The sequence below is a fragment of the Egretta garzetta genome, unplaced genomic scaffold (genome assembly GCF_000687185.1).
Source record: "Egretta garzetta isolate BGI_Z169 unplaced genomic scaffold, ASM68718v1 scaffold113, whole genome shotgun sequence".
NCBI lineage: Eukaryota > Metazoa > Chordata > Aves > Pelecaniformes > Ardeidae > Egretta > Egretta garzetta.
Window position 1 is genome coordinate 241,584 of NW_009259115.1, and position 12,224 is coordinate 253,807.

A 12,224-nucleotide genomic window follows, 5' to 3' on the forward strand; every position below is an offset into this window, starting at 1 on the left:
TCCCTCCACCTTGGGCAAAACAAACAATTGGAATCTTCCCACCATAATTAGATTCTGCGAAACATGCCAAAACAAAAGGGAAAAAGATTCAACCCATTAATGCAGTTCGAACAACTTATTTTTCCTGAGTACAATGAAAGAATTTCCAAGCAGTTCATGCAGACACTCTGATACTAGTTTTCTGTTGATTTTGCCAAGTCTATTAACAGCTTTTCCTGTTTTTAATTAAACTCAGTTTTGCCTAACATTCTGCATAGCTGGCTTCAGGCACCCTTCTCCACCAGATGCTTTTTTCCTCCTCACAATCATAATTTTTACTAGCTCTAAAGTTCCCCAAACATGCAATTTTATTCTATTTACCTACTGCTTTGACCATTTTGAGTCTAGGTGCAAGGTTCTTATCACAAGTTGAAGCTTCAGAACCTGACTTCACGTGTGCAATTGCAAAGGAAAGCCAAGGATTCCATAAATCTAGGAGCCAGTGTTTAAGAGACATACCAAGTTTCATAGTGCTTTGTCATGAGTAGGCTTCAGCTCAGGTACACAGTAAAAAAAAACCCAAACTCTTTAACTAAGAATTTCCTAACAAGGCTATTAATTTTTTTTTTCCTTTTTAGCAAAGAAGGAGCTGAAAGAGAAATTATTTAGGAGCAGGTTTCAGATGGATCAGTCACCTTCATAAATTAATATTTTGGAAAAAGCCTATTTTTCAGCTCATGTGTAGTTGTGCTTCAGCTACCTAGAATTCAGTGCCAGGTGGGAAATATGTAGATGGGTCAGCTTCCAATAGATAGCCCAGCAGAAAGGGATGGAAGGGCTGTATGGCTGAAACAGATCCCTTGATGTGTCCCACAAAGGACTATTGTCACAAACGGAAAGGAAGGTGAGGGGAGGATATTGCTCTGAAGAAGCCAGGTTGTTCCTGAAAGTGCTCAAGATGCACCACAGTTAACACATCCCTTCCAGCTCAGCATCCAGGGGATGCTACCACTACATTTTTCTTCCCAGAAGATCACTATGCACCAGCCCGAAAGCATGCAAGGACTAAGGAAAAGGAGGTCTGCAACCTGACGCCCACACCTACCTGGGATAACCCGCTCTGAGATGTACTTCTCTAACTGAGTTCGTACTTTTGCCTCTATCGTGGGGTGTCCATGGGTGCCATTATCAACCAGTAAAAGATGGGTGTGATTATTATCCAGGCAATAGAGGGGGTCTCTCTTGAGATCATCCATTATGTAGTGGGCCAAGTAGTACCCCTAGAAGCACAAGCACAGCATTTAACAGAGATCCAAGGACAGAGCATGCACAAGCCTTCAAGGACAAGCCAGTGACAGCTGAACCCCTAGCCACCAACTGTTCCTCACTTGTTAGGAGTCTGGATTTCCTGACTAAAGATATTGCTCAATGGCAGTCCCAACAGCAGCAGAAGACAGTGAGAGAAACCCCATTCAAGAGCATAGCATAAATATTTGCAGAGAAAGTTTTTCTTTACAGAAGCAGCTGGATTTGCAAGGATCCTCTTGGAACTTCACCTCAGTCAATGGAGCAGTAGAATTTCTTTGCAACAGTTTAGTTCTTTCAGAGACCCTGTTAAGCAAGGCATGCTTCCTTCAGCCACCAGAAACATTAAATCTGTGGCAAACTTTCAAAACCTCACAGATTATTTTAGGTTGGAAAGGACCTCTTGAGATCTAGTTCAACCCCCAAACTTCCTTCGAGCCCTCAGTAAACTCAACTGCTTTTCTTTAACTAGCAGAATGGTTTTTAGACATGTTCTATAATATCTAGTGGCCAAAAGACAAGGGTATCTGACAGATAGGACAATAGTATCAATGAACAAGATCTGTAACAGCAGCAGCAGGTACGATGTGTTTTAGCTCATGGGAATCCCCACTACAGGCTACTGTGTAGGGCTTTTTGCAGCATCTAGAATAACCATGGAAGAGGCGATTCCCTAATACTCTGCCAGACATAAAATTAGAACAACTGAACTTCCACACCAACTCACTAAGCCCACAGCTGAAAACACATGCTGGTCCCCCCACCAAGCCTGACATGTGCCACCATCTAGAACATGAGTAGACTTTAATTTCCTCCTGTTCTGGGAAGAGCACCTAATGTTTCGTCTCCCTGCTACGTACATTGAGGAAAAGCTGGTCCCAGGTTGAATTGTTTAGGACACGCTAGATCAGGCTAAGTAGGCAGATGTGCTTCTATGTTAACATTGCACTGGAAAGCATTCTGCTGAGCTCTGCTTTACCAGAACGTACAAGCAGACCCTGACTGACTGCTTGAGTCAGTCATCACATGGCTGATAGCCTCAGCCTAGCACGGATACTGTTATTGCTGAGAGCAGCTGTCAATCAGGGACATAATCTGTATAATGGACAGCGGAGCCTCCTCTTTGTTTCCCCACCAATGCGTACACATTTCTTACATCAGTATCACCGCTGCGAATCAGACTTTCTCGGTTGGAAATCATGCCCCAGGCTGCTATGCCAATAGCCACCACGTTCTCCTCTGAGCTCCGACTGATGGTGTTGTCTCTGACCACTTCGCCGATATACTTCATTAGCCCGTAATGCGTGCCTCCTGTGAAAATCCAGGCCCCTGGGGACAACATGCAATAACCTGGGAAAAGGTAGTTGAATACCCATCCTCCTTTAAGATACAACAACCTATTCCCCTCTCAAGACCTCACCTCAGAAGAGGCGTTTATTCTTCAATTAGACACAAACTATATGCTACACAACTTACCTTATGTTATCATGGTCACACTGATGACTAGATCTCAAAACTGTTACTTCCAAACTGTTAGGCCACATTTGCCCTAAGTGCACCAGCCAAGCAGAAACAAACTGAATGCTCTGCTTCCCTGCTGACCCTTTGAGCTGCTACCTCTCCAACAGTATTATGTAGCAATAAAATAATACAGACACATACGCAGGTACTTACCTTTGGACTGGGCAATGTAGATCAGCCTGCTGAATATCTTGCGCATCCGGGGCTTGAGTGCAAAGTTCTTTGCACCCCCAGTGACAGAGATGACAAGGTTAGGGGTTTTCAGGTGCCAGTGCTGGGTCATGAGATCATAGAGTGTTTCAGAGTCTGTGTCGCATGACAAACGGATGTACTTGGGTGGGAGAAAAGAAGAGAAACAAATAAGCAAGAGCTAAATAGTGATTGCTGGGAACAGACCAGGAATTGTATTTTCTCCTCTCATGTACACTCTTATTCCAACAGCCAGCTGACAAAAGGTAAAGTGATGATGAACCAGAGCTTCAGTCTTTGTTTCTTTCTTTTGATGCTTTCTAAAGCATCTTTATTGTCCCCCTATAACCAGACACCCATAAGTAAGACTTGCAAAGTGATCTCCTCTCTATACAGATCACTGCTCAGGTCTGGAGGTAAGACACAGTCTTACTTTGAGCAGAACAGAAGTGCTCATGTCAGGCCAGCAGCATAGTGAAGAACATAACTGCTGCTGGCCCCAAGATCTCCCAGATCCACCATTTCCAGGTTCAGCCCAAAACTGCAACCTGTACCTCCAACACCCTGTTCAGTGAGGACATGGGGTAGTGCAGTGCTCAGGTTGCACTACCACGTTCTGCCACATACATCTTTAATTTGGCAGAAGCTAAATTGCGTAGCCCCAGAAACATGATCTTCGCCATTACCAGTAAAAGTCCACAGGCTTTGTACTGAGCTGAGAGTGCAGATTCTCAGGATCTCTGGCCTGAGCTGAATATAGTTGTGCTAGCAGGTCCCTAGCCTTGTAATAACTATTGTCTAAATCTGATTTGCTTTAGGTTATAACAGTAACAAATAGCTGTTCTGTGGGGACAGAACAATTTATGACCAGAACAAAAGGTGGCAGGGAAGAATGCAGACACCACATGACAGAGGTCCCAGTCTGTAAAAACAAACCACAATGACCAACAATGGTCACTATTCCAGTGCAACATTGTGAATCAGGTAAGTCTATTTTTAGAAATAACAAATACAACCAAAAGGACCATATAATTCAGAACCACTGAAAAGGAAGAGTGTAAGCAGACCATCGTGAGAGAAATCTATAGAAAGCGCTCCAAGGACACCAGGACGTAGGAGGATGGGATCCCCACGATCAGTCCTGGAATCATCCCTTCAAAGACCTCAGGGGTCAGTATAAAGCCTCCAAACCCTCCTTGCACTAGAGGAAGGTAAGAGCACCGACCTTGGGATTCAGAGGAACATTGGAAGGATGAACACAACATCAGGGAAGTTTACGGTATAACGAATTTAACTGTAACAAAGCTATTTATAGCTTGGATTATGGATTAGTGGTAGCATTGTTACAAATGAGCTGTAATAATTACAGTCTTATTTGGACTTATTTGGACTGTAATAATTAGTCTTATGTGGATTACACTATTAAAGCCTTAATTTGACTAGCTACAAATTCCAGGCTCCATGAGCATGGTGTCCTTATAGCATGTACTCATAACAGCATTTTAAGTTAACACACCACAACTTTATCAAACTTGTAGTAAAGCTTTAACACTGTACGAGGATGCCATAAAGCACGCTAGATAGATAAACTGACTTCAGATGTACCTACCGTCTCTCCATTTATGTAGAAGGCTCTCTGGCTTTTTTGCTATGCTATTTAAGAGGCCCTTTGCAATTTCATCACTGTTAGTAGTTTAGTGTGCTGGACTTTTGGAAGACAGTCATGGCTATACAACCCATACTGGGGGATGAAAAAGGAGTAACTTGGACCTGAATAATAGCAGATTTTGTATAGATTGCCCAGTATTCACAGGAGAGAAAAAAATAAGGGATTAGTTTGAGGAAAAAATGGCCTATCCTGAAAGGCATTTAACTTGAACTAAAGAAAATATTAACCCCTTCCAGGATGGGTTCCCAGGAGTAGTTATTGCATCTGGCTCAGAACAGCACCTCACAGAGGAAGCCTAGCAGGCTCCAGCAGGCACACGGGATTGCTAAGGGACTCCCACAGCTTCTGCTCTCAGAAGCATCAGCCACATGCAGCCTTGGGTGTTTTCCAGGAGCGCCCCCCATAGAAGATGGGAGCCTGCCAGAAAGTTTAACCGCTCCACAGAGCCAGTAAGCAAATCTTGTTAGCTCTGTAGTTAGAAAGCATTTCTCCTAAACCCTACCGATAACACAGACTACCTTGTATTTCCATTACTACATTTGTTCCATCAACAGTTAAGGTTTCCAGTTGAATGACTTGTTTTCATCTATACAAGTCATCTTCATCTACATAAAGCAAGTACCAAATAAAAGACACTGAAGCTGACTTGCCGGAACAGCTTATCTCATTCTCTCGTACATCATAACAGTGTATAATTGCAAACACACTTCAGTTACACCTAAGTTTCATTCAATGTGCCAGCAACTATACATCTGGCGCTTGCCACCTCCAGAGTCCTTTGCAGGCTCTACTCAAGCAGGTGAACCCCTCGGTTCAGCCACTTTCTTTCTCCGAGGTACAACGGTGCCACCTCCTGGTACAGCCGGCTGGTGCACTCCAACCATCACCGATCCGAGCCTCAAACACAGGCGATGCCAAGTGTTTCAGCAGCTGAACTCAAAGGTGTTCGAGAGAAGCATTTTTTCAGATTGAGGGCTACCAGAACATAAAAGACAGCAACTGCAATGTCCTTGGACGTTACAGGATCTGAGCAACACTGCCAAAATAAAAGAGTGCAAGCAGGACTTATTAAATGTAGATATTTTATTGGTCTGTTCACGTCTAATAATATTTCTGCTCAGGACTTTTTAGGACTCCTCCGTCCTAAAAAGTACAGTGCGGGGTATAAAACTTCCCATCCCTCACTGATAATAGTCTGCAAATTTTAGGTTACCTTGGGTTTAAAATTCCCCCCACTGTGCACAAGATAAACACTGCAAAATGTTTTCTCTTGAAGACCAGCAGGTGTCTTGCAATACAAGGAATGAGAATGTGGAATAGAGGCATAACTCCTGCCAATATGCTGATGGGATGGATTAGCAGTCTTACATACAGCATTTGAACAAGGTATGCTCTAGACCATGCACAGTGGCCTCGAGCGTCCTCGTGAAACAACTATGGGCACAGAAACCAATTTCCAGGGTGGGAAGGGGGACACAACACAAGGAAAGAACATTTAAGCTTTGAAAACTCAGAAATTTTGCAATAGAGCAAATAATTTCTTCTTTCAGTAAAGGTACACAGCAGCTGACAACACAGCAGTATGAAGCTAAACTATGCATAACAACAAATATGTGAAGTACTTGGATCTGTCTAAGCATGATTCAAAACCTTCAGTCTTACTTCCCACCCAAATGCCTCTTGTTTCTGCTACTTTGCATAAAACAAACCCAATTAATTTACATAGCATGCTCTGATTTTCCTCATTTATTTTGATTGTCTTGAGCAAGCTGCACTGGCGGTAAATACCAGTCATTTAGAAGAGGCAGATGAGCTCAGCCACATGTGACTCCCCACACAGTATCAGTATAATTCGTCAGAAACAGCAACACCAGCTATTTTCTTCTTTCCACCCTTCCACTGTTCCCACACCAGGGAAAAACACAGAGGGGGGCAGGGAGGAGGGAACCAGAATAAAACCTCTAAAGTTCCACTGACATCTTACATCTCCACTGAATTTACCATCATTGTAGGATCTTCACCCTGGGAAACACTCAATATTCAATTGATTATGGGCCTGAGCATGCTGGTCTAGGTGGATATGTTTTGAGCAAGAGTTTTGGCTAGGGAAGTCTGGAGAGCCCTTCCAAACAAAATTACTCTACAACAGTGCACACAAGCTCCATTCCAACATCCTACAACATCCTTCCAAGTGGCCAGTCCAAGCCATAAGATACAACTGTATGGAAAAAAGCAGAGTACATCTGCAGGCTGCAATGATCTGCACACAGAATAGCTAGGGAGGAAGGGAATACTGGTCAGCAAGCTCTGTAGGCAGGCATTGGATGACACACTGTGCAATGTTAAAGGCATTATGAAGCATGAGCGATGATTTTATGGAGTAGCAAGCAGGTATGTGCAGCTTCTGCACCGAAGACTACAGATCCTCTAAAGAAAGGTCTTACAACCATAAGGATTTCCTATCTGTATGGATATCACCTCATGGATCCTGCTGCACCTTCAAAGGCAAAGCATGTTACACATGCTCCTGTCCCAAGAGTTGCACTGGTGCACACCCTCACACCATTTTCTTTCTAAAGCATAAGTTAATCCATGCTAGAAAGGTGCAATGTTCCAAAAAACAGCCTTGCCTTGGCATTAAAATCAGACAGTCAGGAAAAAAGTATCTTCATCAGGAACTTGATCATTCAGGCACTTAAGCTTACCGTGTTGGCTTCACCACTAAAGATGGGTAAAAGAGTATGAGTTGATCATCAACATCACATTTCAGTGTAGATGGGGGCTACAAAATGGCCACTGTAACTGCACACTGATATAGTCAGGGTACAGAGTCCCAGTGAGAGACATCACAGATCTAATTTAAAATTATTTCCTCCCAGACCAAGACCTTCAGAACTGTACTACAGGGCAATTACAATAGAACTAGCTACATGAAAAAAGAAAAACAGCAACGGAGCATCACCCTAATTCACCCATTTTTCTGCCATGCCTGGAAACAGATAACTTCTTTTCATCTCCCATCATTGGCCTATGAAGCAAATAATACAGAAGAAGTTATTCTTTGTTACCTATCATTGGGGCTTGAGAAATCAGCTTGTCTCCTTTGTAGCCTAACTCCTTCCATTCCCATTAGAATAAAATCAACTTTAGCTTCACCTTCTCTGCTTTGCAGGGGCTTCCACTGGCATTGGATTCAGGACTCTGAATATGGCTCACCCAACAGGGGCCTGACGCATACCCTTAATACAGTCACTTACCTTTCCTCTTTTTCCCATGTTTTCAAACTGAATGTCCCCAAAGGCATCAGTAGGAAGCTCCTTAGTGTGCTTCTTGTAATTCCATTTTTCATTGGTATTAACCTGAGTGCCCTCTATGTGTTGATTTTCAGGGTATCCACATTTACATAAATTGCCCCTGAAAGAAGAGTGAATAGGCACAAAAGCCCACAGTTACCACCCTGAGCAGAGAAAATTAAGCTCTGATACATTTATTAACAAGAGACAGAAATTTTTCACAGCTGAAAACACCTTCGAAACTTCTGCTCCATCAGGACATTTCCAAGAATTGTTATTCTGGGGCGAACCTGGAGCCAGTAGAACACAGGGTGCCTACCGTAGCAGTCACATCAGGTGCAAAGTCTGGGAGCAGGGCTGTACAAACTCAACAACCCAAGCAACAGGTGGAGCTACGGAACCAGTTGTGCATGGGACTCTATTTGGATTTGCTATGTGACAAATTAACAGCAAAGAGGAACCAACTTTCAGCTAAAACCAGCACCTAGTCATGCTTCCTCCTCCCATAATCTGCTTCTGTCCAGCACTGGGCAATGGAGTGGAGTACATCTCAGGAACCAGTCTGGGCCGAGGGATGAGCTGATGCTTCTGGAGGGGCCTTACCTATGTGACCTCTTTCATTATCACATACCAAGTTAGATCACCAGCAGCTTAATTTGAAACTCTGCAACTGTGCACAGAAATGAAAAAATGAACCAGAACTCGGCATCAGACACCACCAGAAGTGACCTCATCTGCTGCTAACCTAACATGTACAAATGATTTCTTTCCCTTTTTGTGCTCTCAAACAGATTAGGAAGAGGTCACTAAAATGATTACTAAGTGTAATCGCTTTCCATACAAAGCCAAGTCCTGACAGGTGTCTAAGCACGCATAAGACTTATTCATATCAAGAGGGACATCTGGTTTTTGAGCAGATTTTGCAGGCAGTTTGCTGTGTTCCTAGCACACTCCCCCCACCACCACCATCCACCCCTGTCCACTGCATGGCACGGTGTGCAGTCACTACCAATGCCCTCCTCACCAACACTGCGATTGCATCAAGGGGAGGAAGAATCTGCCCTTTGGTTGTGCAGGACTAGTTGGGAAAGCTAGGGGAACTCTTTTCCTAGGAAAAGCAGCAGCACAGTCTATGAAATCCTCTGCATAGCCTACACCCCTGCTTCCTCAGAGGGCATGGAGAAAGAGTCCTAGCTTACGAAAAAACAGGGCTGACCAATAGCTGTAGTCAGCCAAGTACAGAAAGCATTGGCAACAGGAGGGAGCAAGTGTGGCCCCTACAGTTTAAGTTAACAAGCAACATCAGGTGAACACTTGCACAATGTTAATTTTGCTAACAGCACGAAAGAAGTAGACAGGGAGACAAAGCAAGAGGAACAATGCTATTAACAGCACTGTGTAATCTGGCAATACACAGAGGGGAAAAAAATGCATCAGCCCAAAAGGATTAAGATGAAAATGTTAATTTGTGTGCTTACAGTGACCCTTATAGTTAGCTTGCCGACTGCAAACATGAGATTGAGTAATGCTCTCCTGTGAAGATTGCTGTAAAGGTAAGTCACAGCATGCCTCTCTGAAGGAGAAAAAACTTACATGGTTTCTTCTACTTTGCTGCAGTTTGCAAATAAAACCAGCTTACTTTAAAAATAGATCGACAAAAAAACCCAGCCAAGTTATAAAGTATGGCTTGCAATCCTTTCCCAGTGGGCTTGTAGGAAGAGAGGCTGATAAGAACCAGCTCTCCATCCTTTGTTGGGCCTTTGCCAGACATCCCATTTTAGATGGCAGAAGAGGACCCTAAGTAAGACTTTCTGAAATGAGACTAATTTACACCCCACCCCCCCAAGGCATTTTTCCTCCCAGCTTCAGAGGAGAATGGAGTTACTGAGAGCCCTTGGAACTTTATATTAGGACTTGTGCAGCTGCATTAGTTTGATCACCATTCTCCTAAGATTACAAAAACCAAAAAAAAGCCCAAAAGCAACGTTATGGTCCTTAAACTTACACTGCATAAGTACCTGTGCCTGAATACAGCACAAGTATAATATCCCATCTTAAGAGAACATCGGCCTGAGCAAAACTGAGCAGATGTATCTCTCTGTTGTCAAGGCCTGTGCATGGAATTTGTGATTTGGGTTTAAAAGGAAAATTTAAGTTATGCAAAGCTCTGATACATATATACATTTTTATACACTGATACCAGTGCTCGTACTGCATCCCTAAAAGCACCTATATATTACCACCATTATGCTTCAGATAGGGAATTTGATATTAAAGCCCTTCAACAGAGCTGCTGGAAGGCACACCGACAGTTAGCATGAAGGTCAGGCCCCTAGTTTCTCATCAAGTTAGTTGTGGAGCAACTCAAACTGATCTATTTCCAGATTTTACACAAACTCCTGACAGTCTAGAGCAGTGATCTCTCCAAAGTGGGGGGGTGCATTAAGTAAACTTTAAAAAAATTAAAAATAGGGTTTATTTCATATTTATCTCATCCTTTTTTAATTGCTATTTTTGCATATGTTTTATAATGTACATAATATTAGTATATTAGTAGTTATTCATAGTTTAGAAACAAACATATATTGCTTAAAGTTTTTTTACTGATGGGGTATACAATCAAAACAGTTTGGAGAGCACTGGTCTAGAGCCAGGTGAAGCACTCCAGGGTGTCTGTCCCACCATCAGACTTCCAGCTTTTTTGACCATGACTGCAAAATACCCCAAGCGTATGCAAACAAGCCAAACAAGCAGTGACAACGAAAGGAGTTGCACAAGTGAGACTGAGGTGAGGTTGCACTGCTAGACTCAGACTCTTAACAAAAAAACCAAAATGTTTGCTCCCTGCCCAACCCCTGCCACATGGCTTAGCAGGCAGAAATATCCTCAGGCCCCAGCCCCCCATGCCTGTAAAACAAGAGAAAAATGTCTGCTTACATTGACTTGGTGTCTTTTGTAAAAAAGACACATTCTCGCTTCTTAAAGTTTTCTTGAATGAAGTTGACCAAATCCTTGAAAAAGAAAAAAATTACTTCCAATAACTGCAGGAACAGCATAGTCAGTTTAAACACAAAGTAAAACTGGTGCAAATTCACAAGTCTCCTTTCTCAAAGTGGATGGTGGGAGTCGACAGGACAAAAGACTACTTAAAATCACAGATAGGCATCCCAAAAACCACGTGGTATCAATACTCCTATATCTACCAAGCACAATATATACTAAATAGGGAAGAAATATGGCTTCCCCCTCTAAAAAAATCTTGAACAGCAAGACAGATTTGATATCTTAAGAGTTGCTAGAGACATTACTTTAATTTCAGTTTTTAATCCAAAAGATCCACATAGAAAACATCTTTCTTGAATTCGGTGGCACAATATGGTTAGCTGTAGACTACAGAACATTTCTATTTGCATGTATTGCCATGTTTCCAAATAACTTGCAGCACTAACAATATTTTTCAAACAGTGGTTAACTCTGGACTAGATACTGCTTAAAAGGCTGTGGCAAACACCTACTTCCCAAGGAAGAAAAAAAAAAAAAAAAAAAAAAAAAGAGACATTAACATCCTCTTGGGTAGGGGCTATTTTAATTCAACACAAAAAGACCCCAGCAGGAGACCTGAACAACTGAAGTCATGCTTTATGTGAGCTCAGTGCAATGCAAAGTCTCTCCACTTTGTTTAACCATTAACTCTCATATTAACCTTGAAACTCCACAAGTGCAGGGGAAGCTTTCAAACCTGGGAGATGCAAATTCACTCCTGTTTTCCCTCTGCCAGCTAGGAAAGCAAAAATAACTTTCTCACTTGCTGATAAAGATTTGGGGGTTTTGTACTTAAGCACAGCTTGGATTTGTAACCCAAGATTTAGCTTGGGATGAAAAGGGAAGACCTATGGCTATAGTCAAGGTTACCATTTTGACAGAACACTTGTAGTTAAACATCAGTCAGAGGAATTTATTCCAAGTGGGAAAGCATTCTTTGAAAAGGACTATAATATCCAAAACAAAGAAAATGGAAGAGAAGATAATTAGCCAGTATGCAATTAGCCACAATGATGCAAGACTGAAAAAAATAAAAGGGAGGGGGAACCTCTTGCTAAAGACCTAAGAGCTAGTCATTAGGCCTCTCTCAAGCCCATCAGAAGCAAGAAATCTGCCAGACAATCGCTGTGAACAGCAAATGATTGAGGCTTTTCAAGGGCTGTTTAACATAATTATATGTTGTCTGCTTTTGCCATCAAGTTGCCTGAAGAGGTTGGGGTTGTTCT

General features: G+C 42.5%; 1 protein-coding gene across 1 annotated transcript in view; it reads right to left on the reverse strand.

Annotated features, from left to right (window-relative positions):
- Positions 1-12,224, reverse strand: part of TRPM8 (transient receptor potential cation channel subfamily M member 8) — a 43,444-nt gene that overhangs the window by 30,807 nt on the left and 413 nt on the right. The window contains exons 2-7 of the mRNA XM_009635474.1: positions 10,894-10,967; positions 7,921-8,077; positions 2,959-3,136; positions 2,441-2,613; positions 1,085-1,259; positions 4-54 (exon numbers count right to left, since the gene is read on the reverse strand). Of these exons, the coding sequence (XP_009633769.1) occupies positions 4-54; positions 1,085-1,259; positions 2,441-2,613; positions 2,959-3,136; positions 7,921-8,077; positions 10,894-10,967 (808 nt within the window). The remainder of the gene's footprint in view (positions 1-3; positions 55-1,084; positions 1,260-2,440; positions 2,614-2,958; positions 3,137-7,920; positions 8,078-10,893; positions 10,968-12,224) is intronic.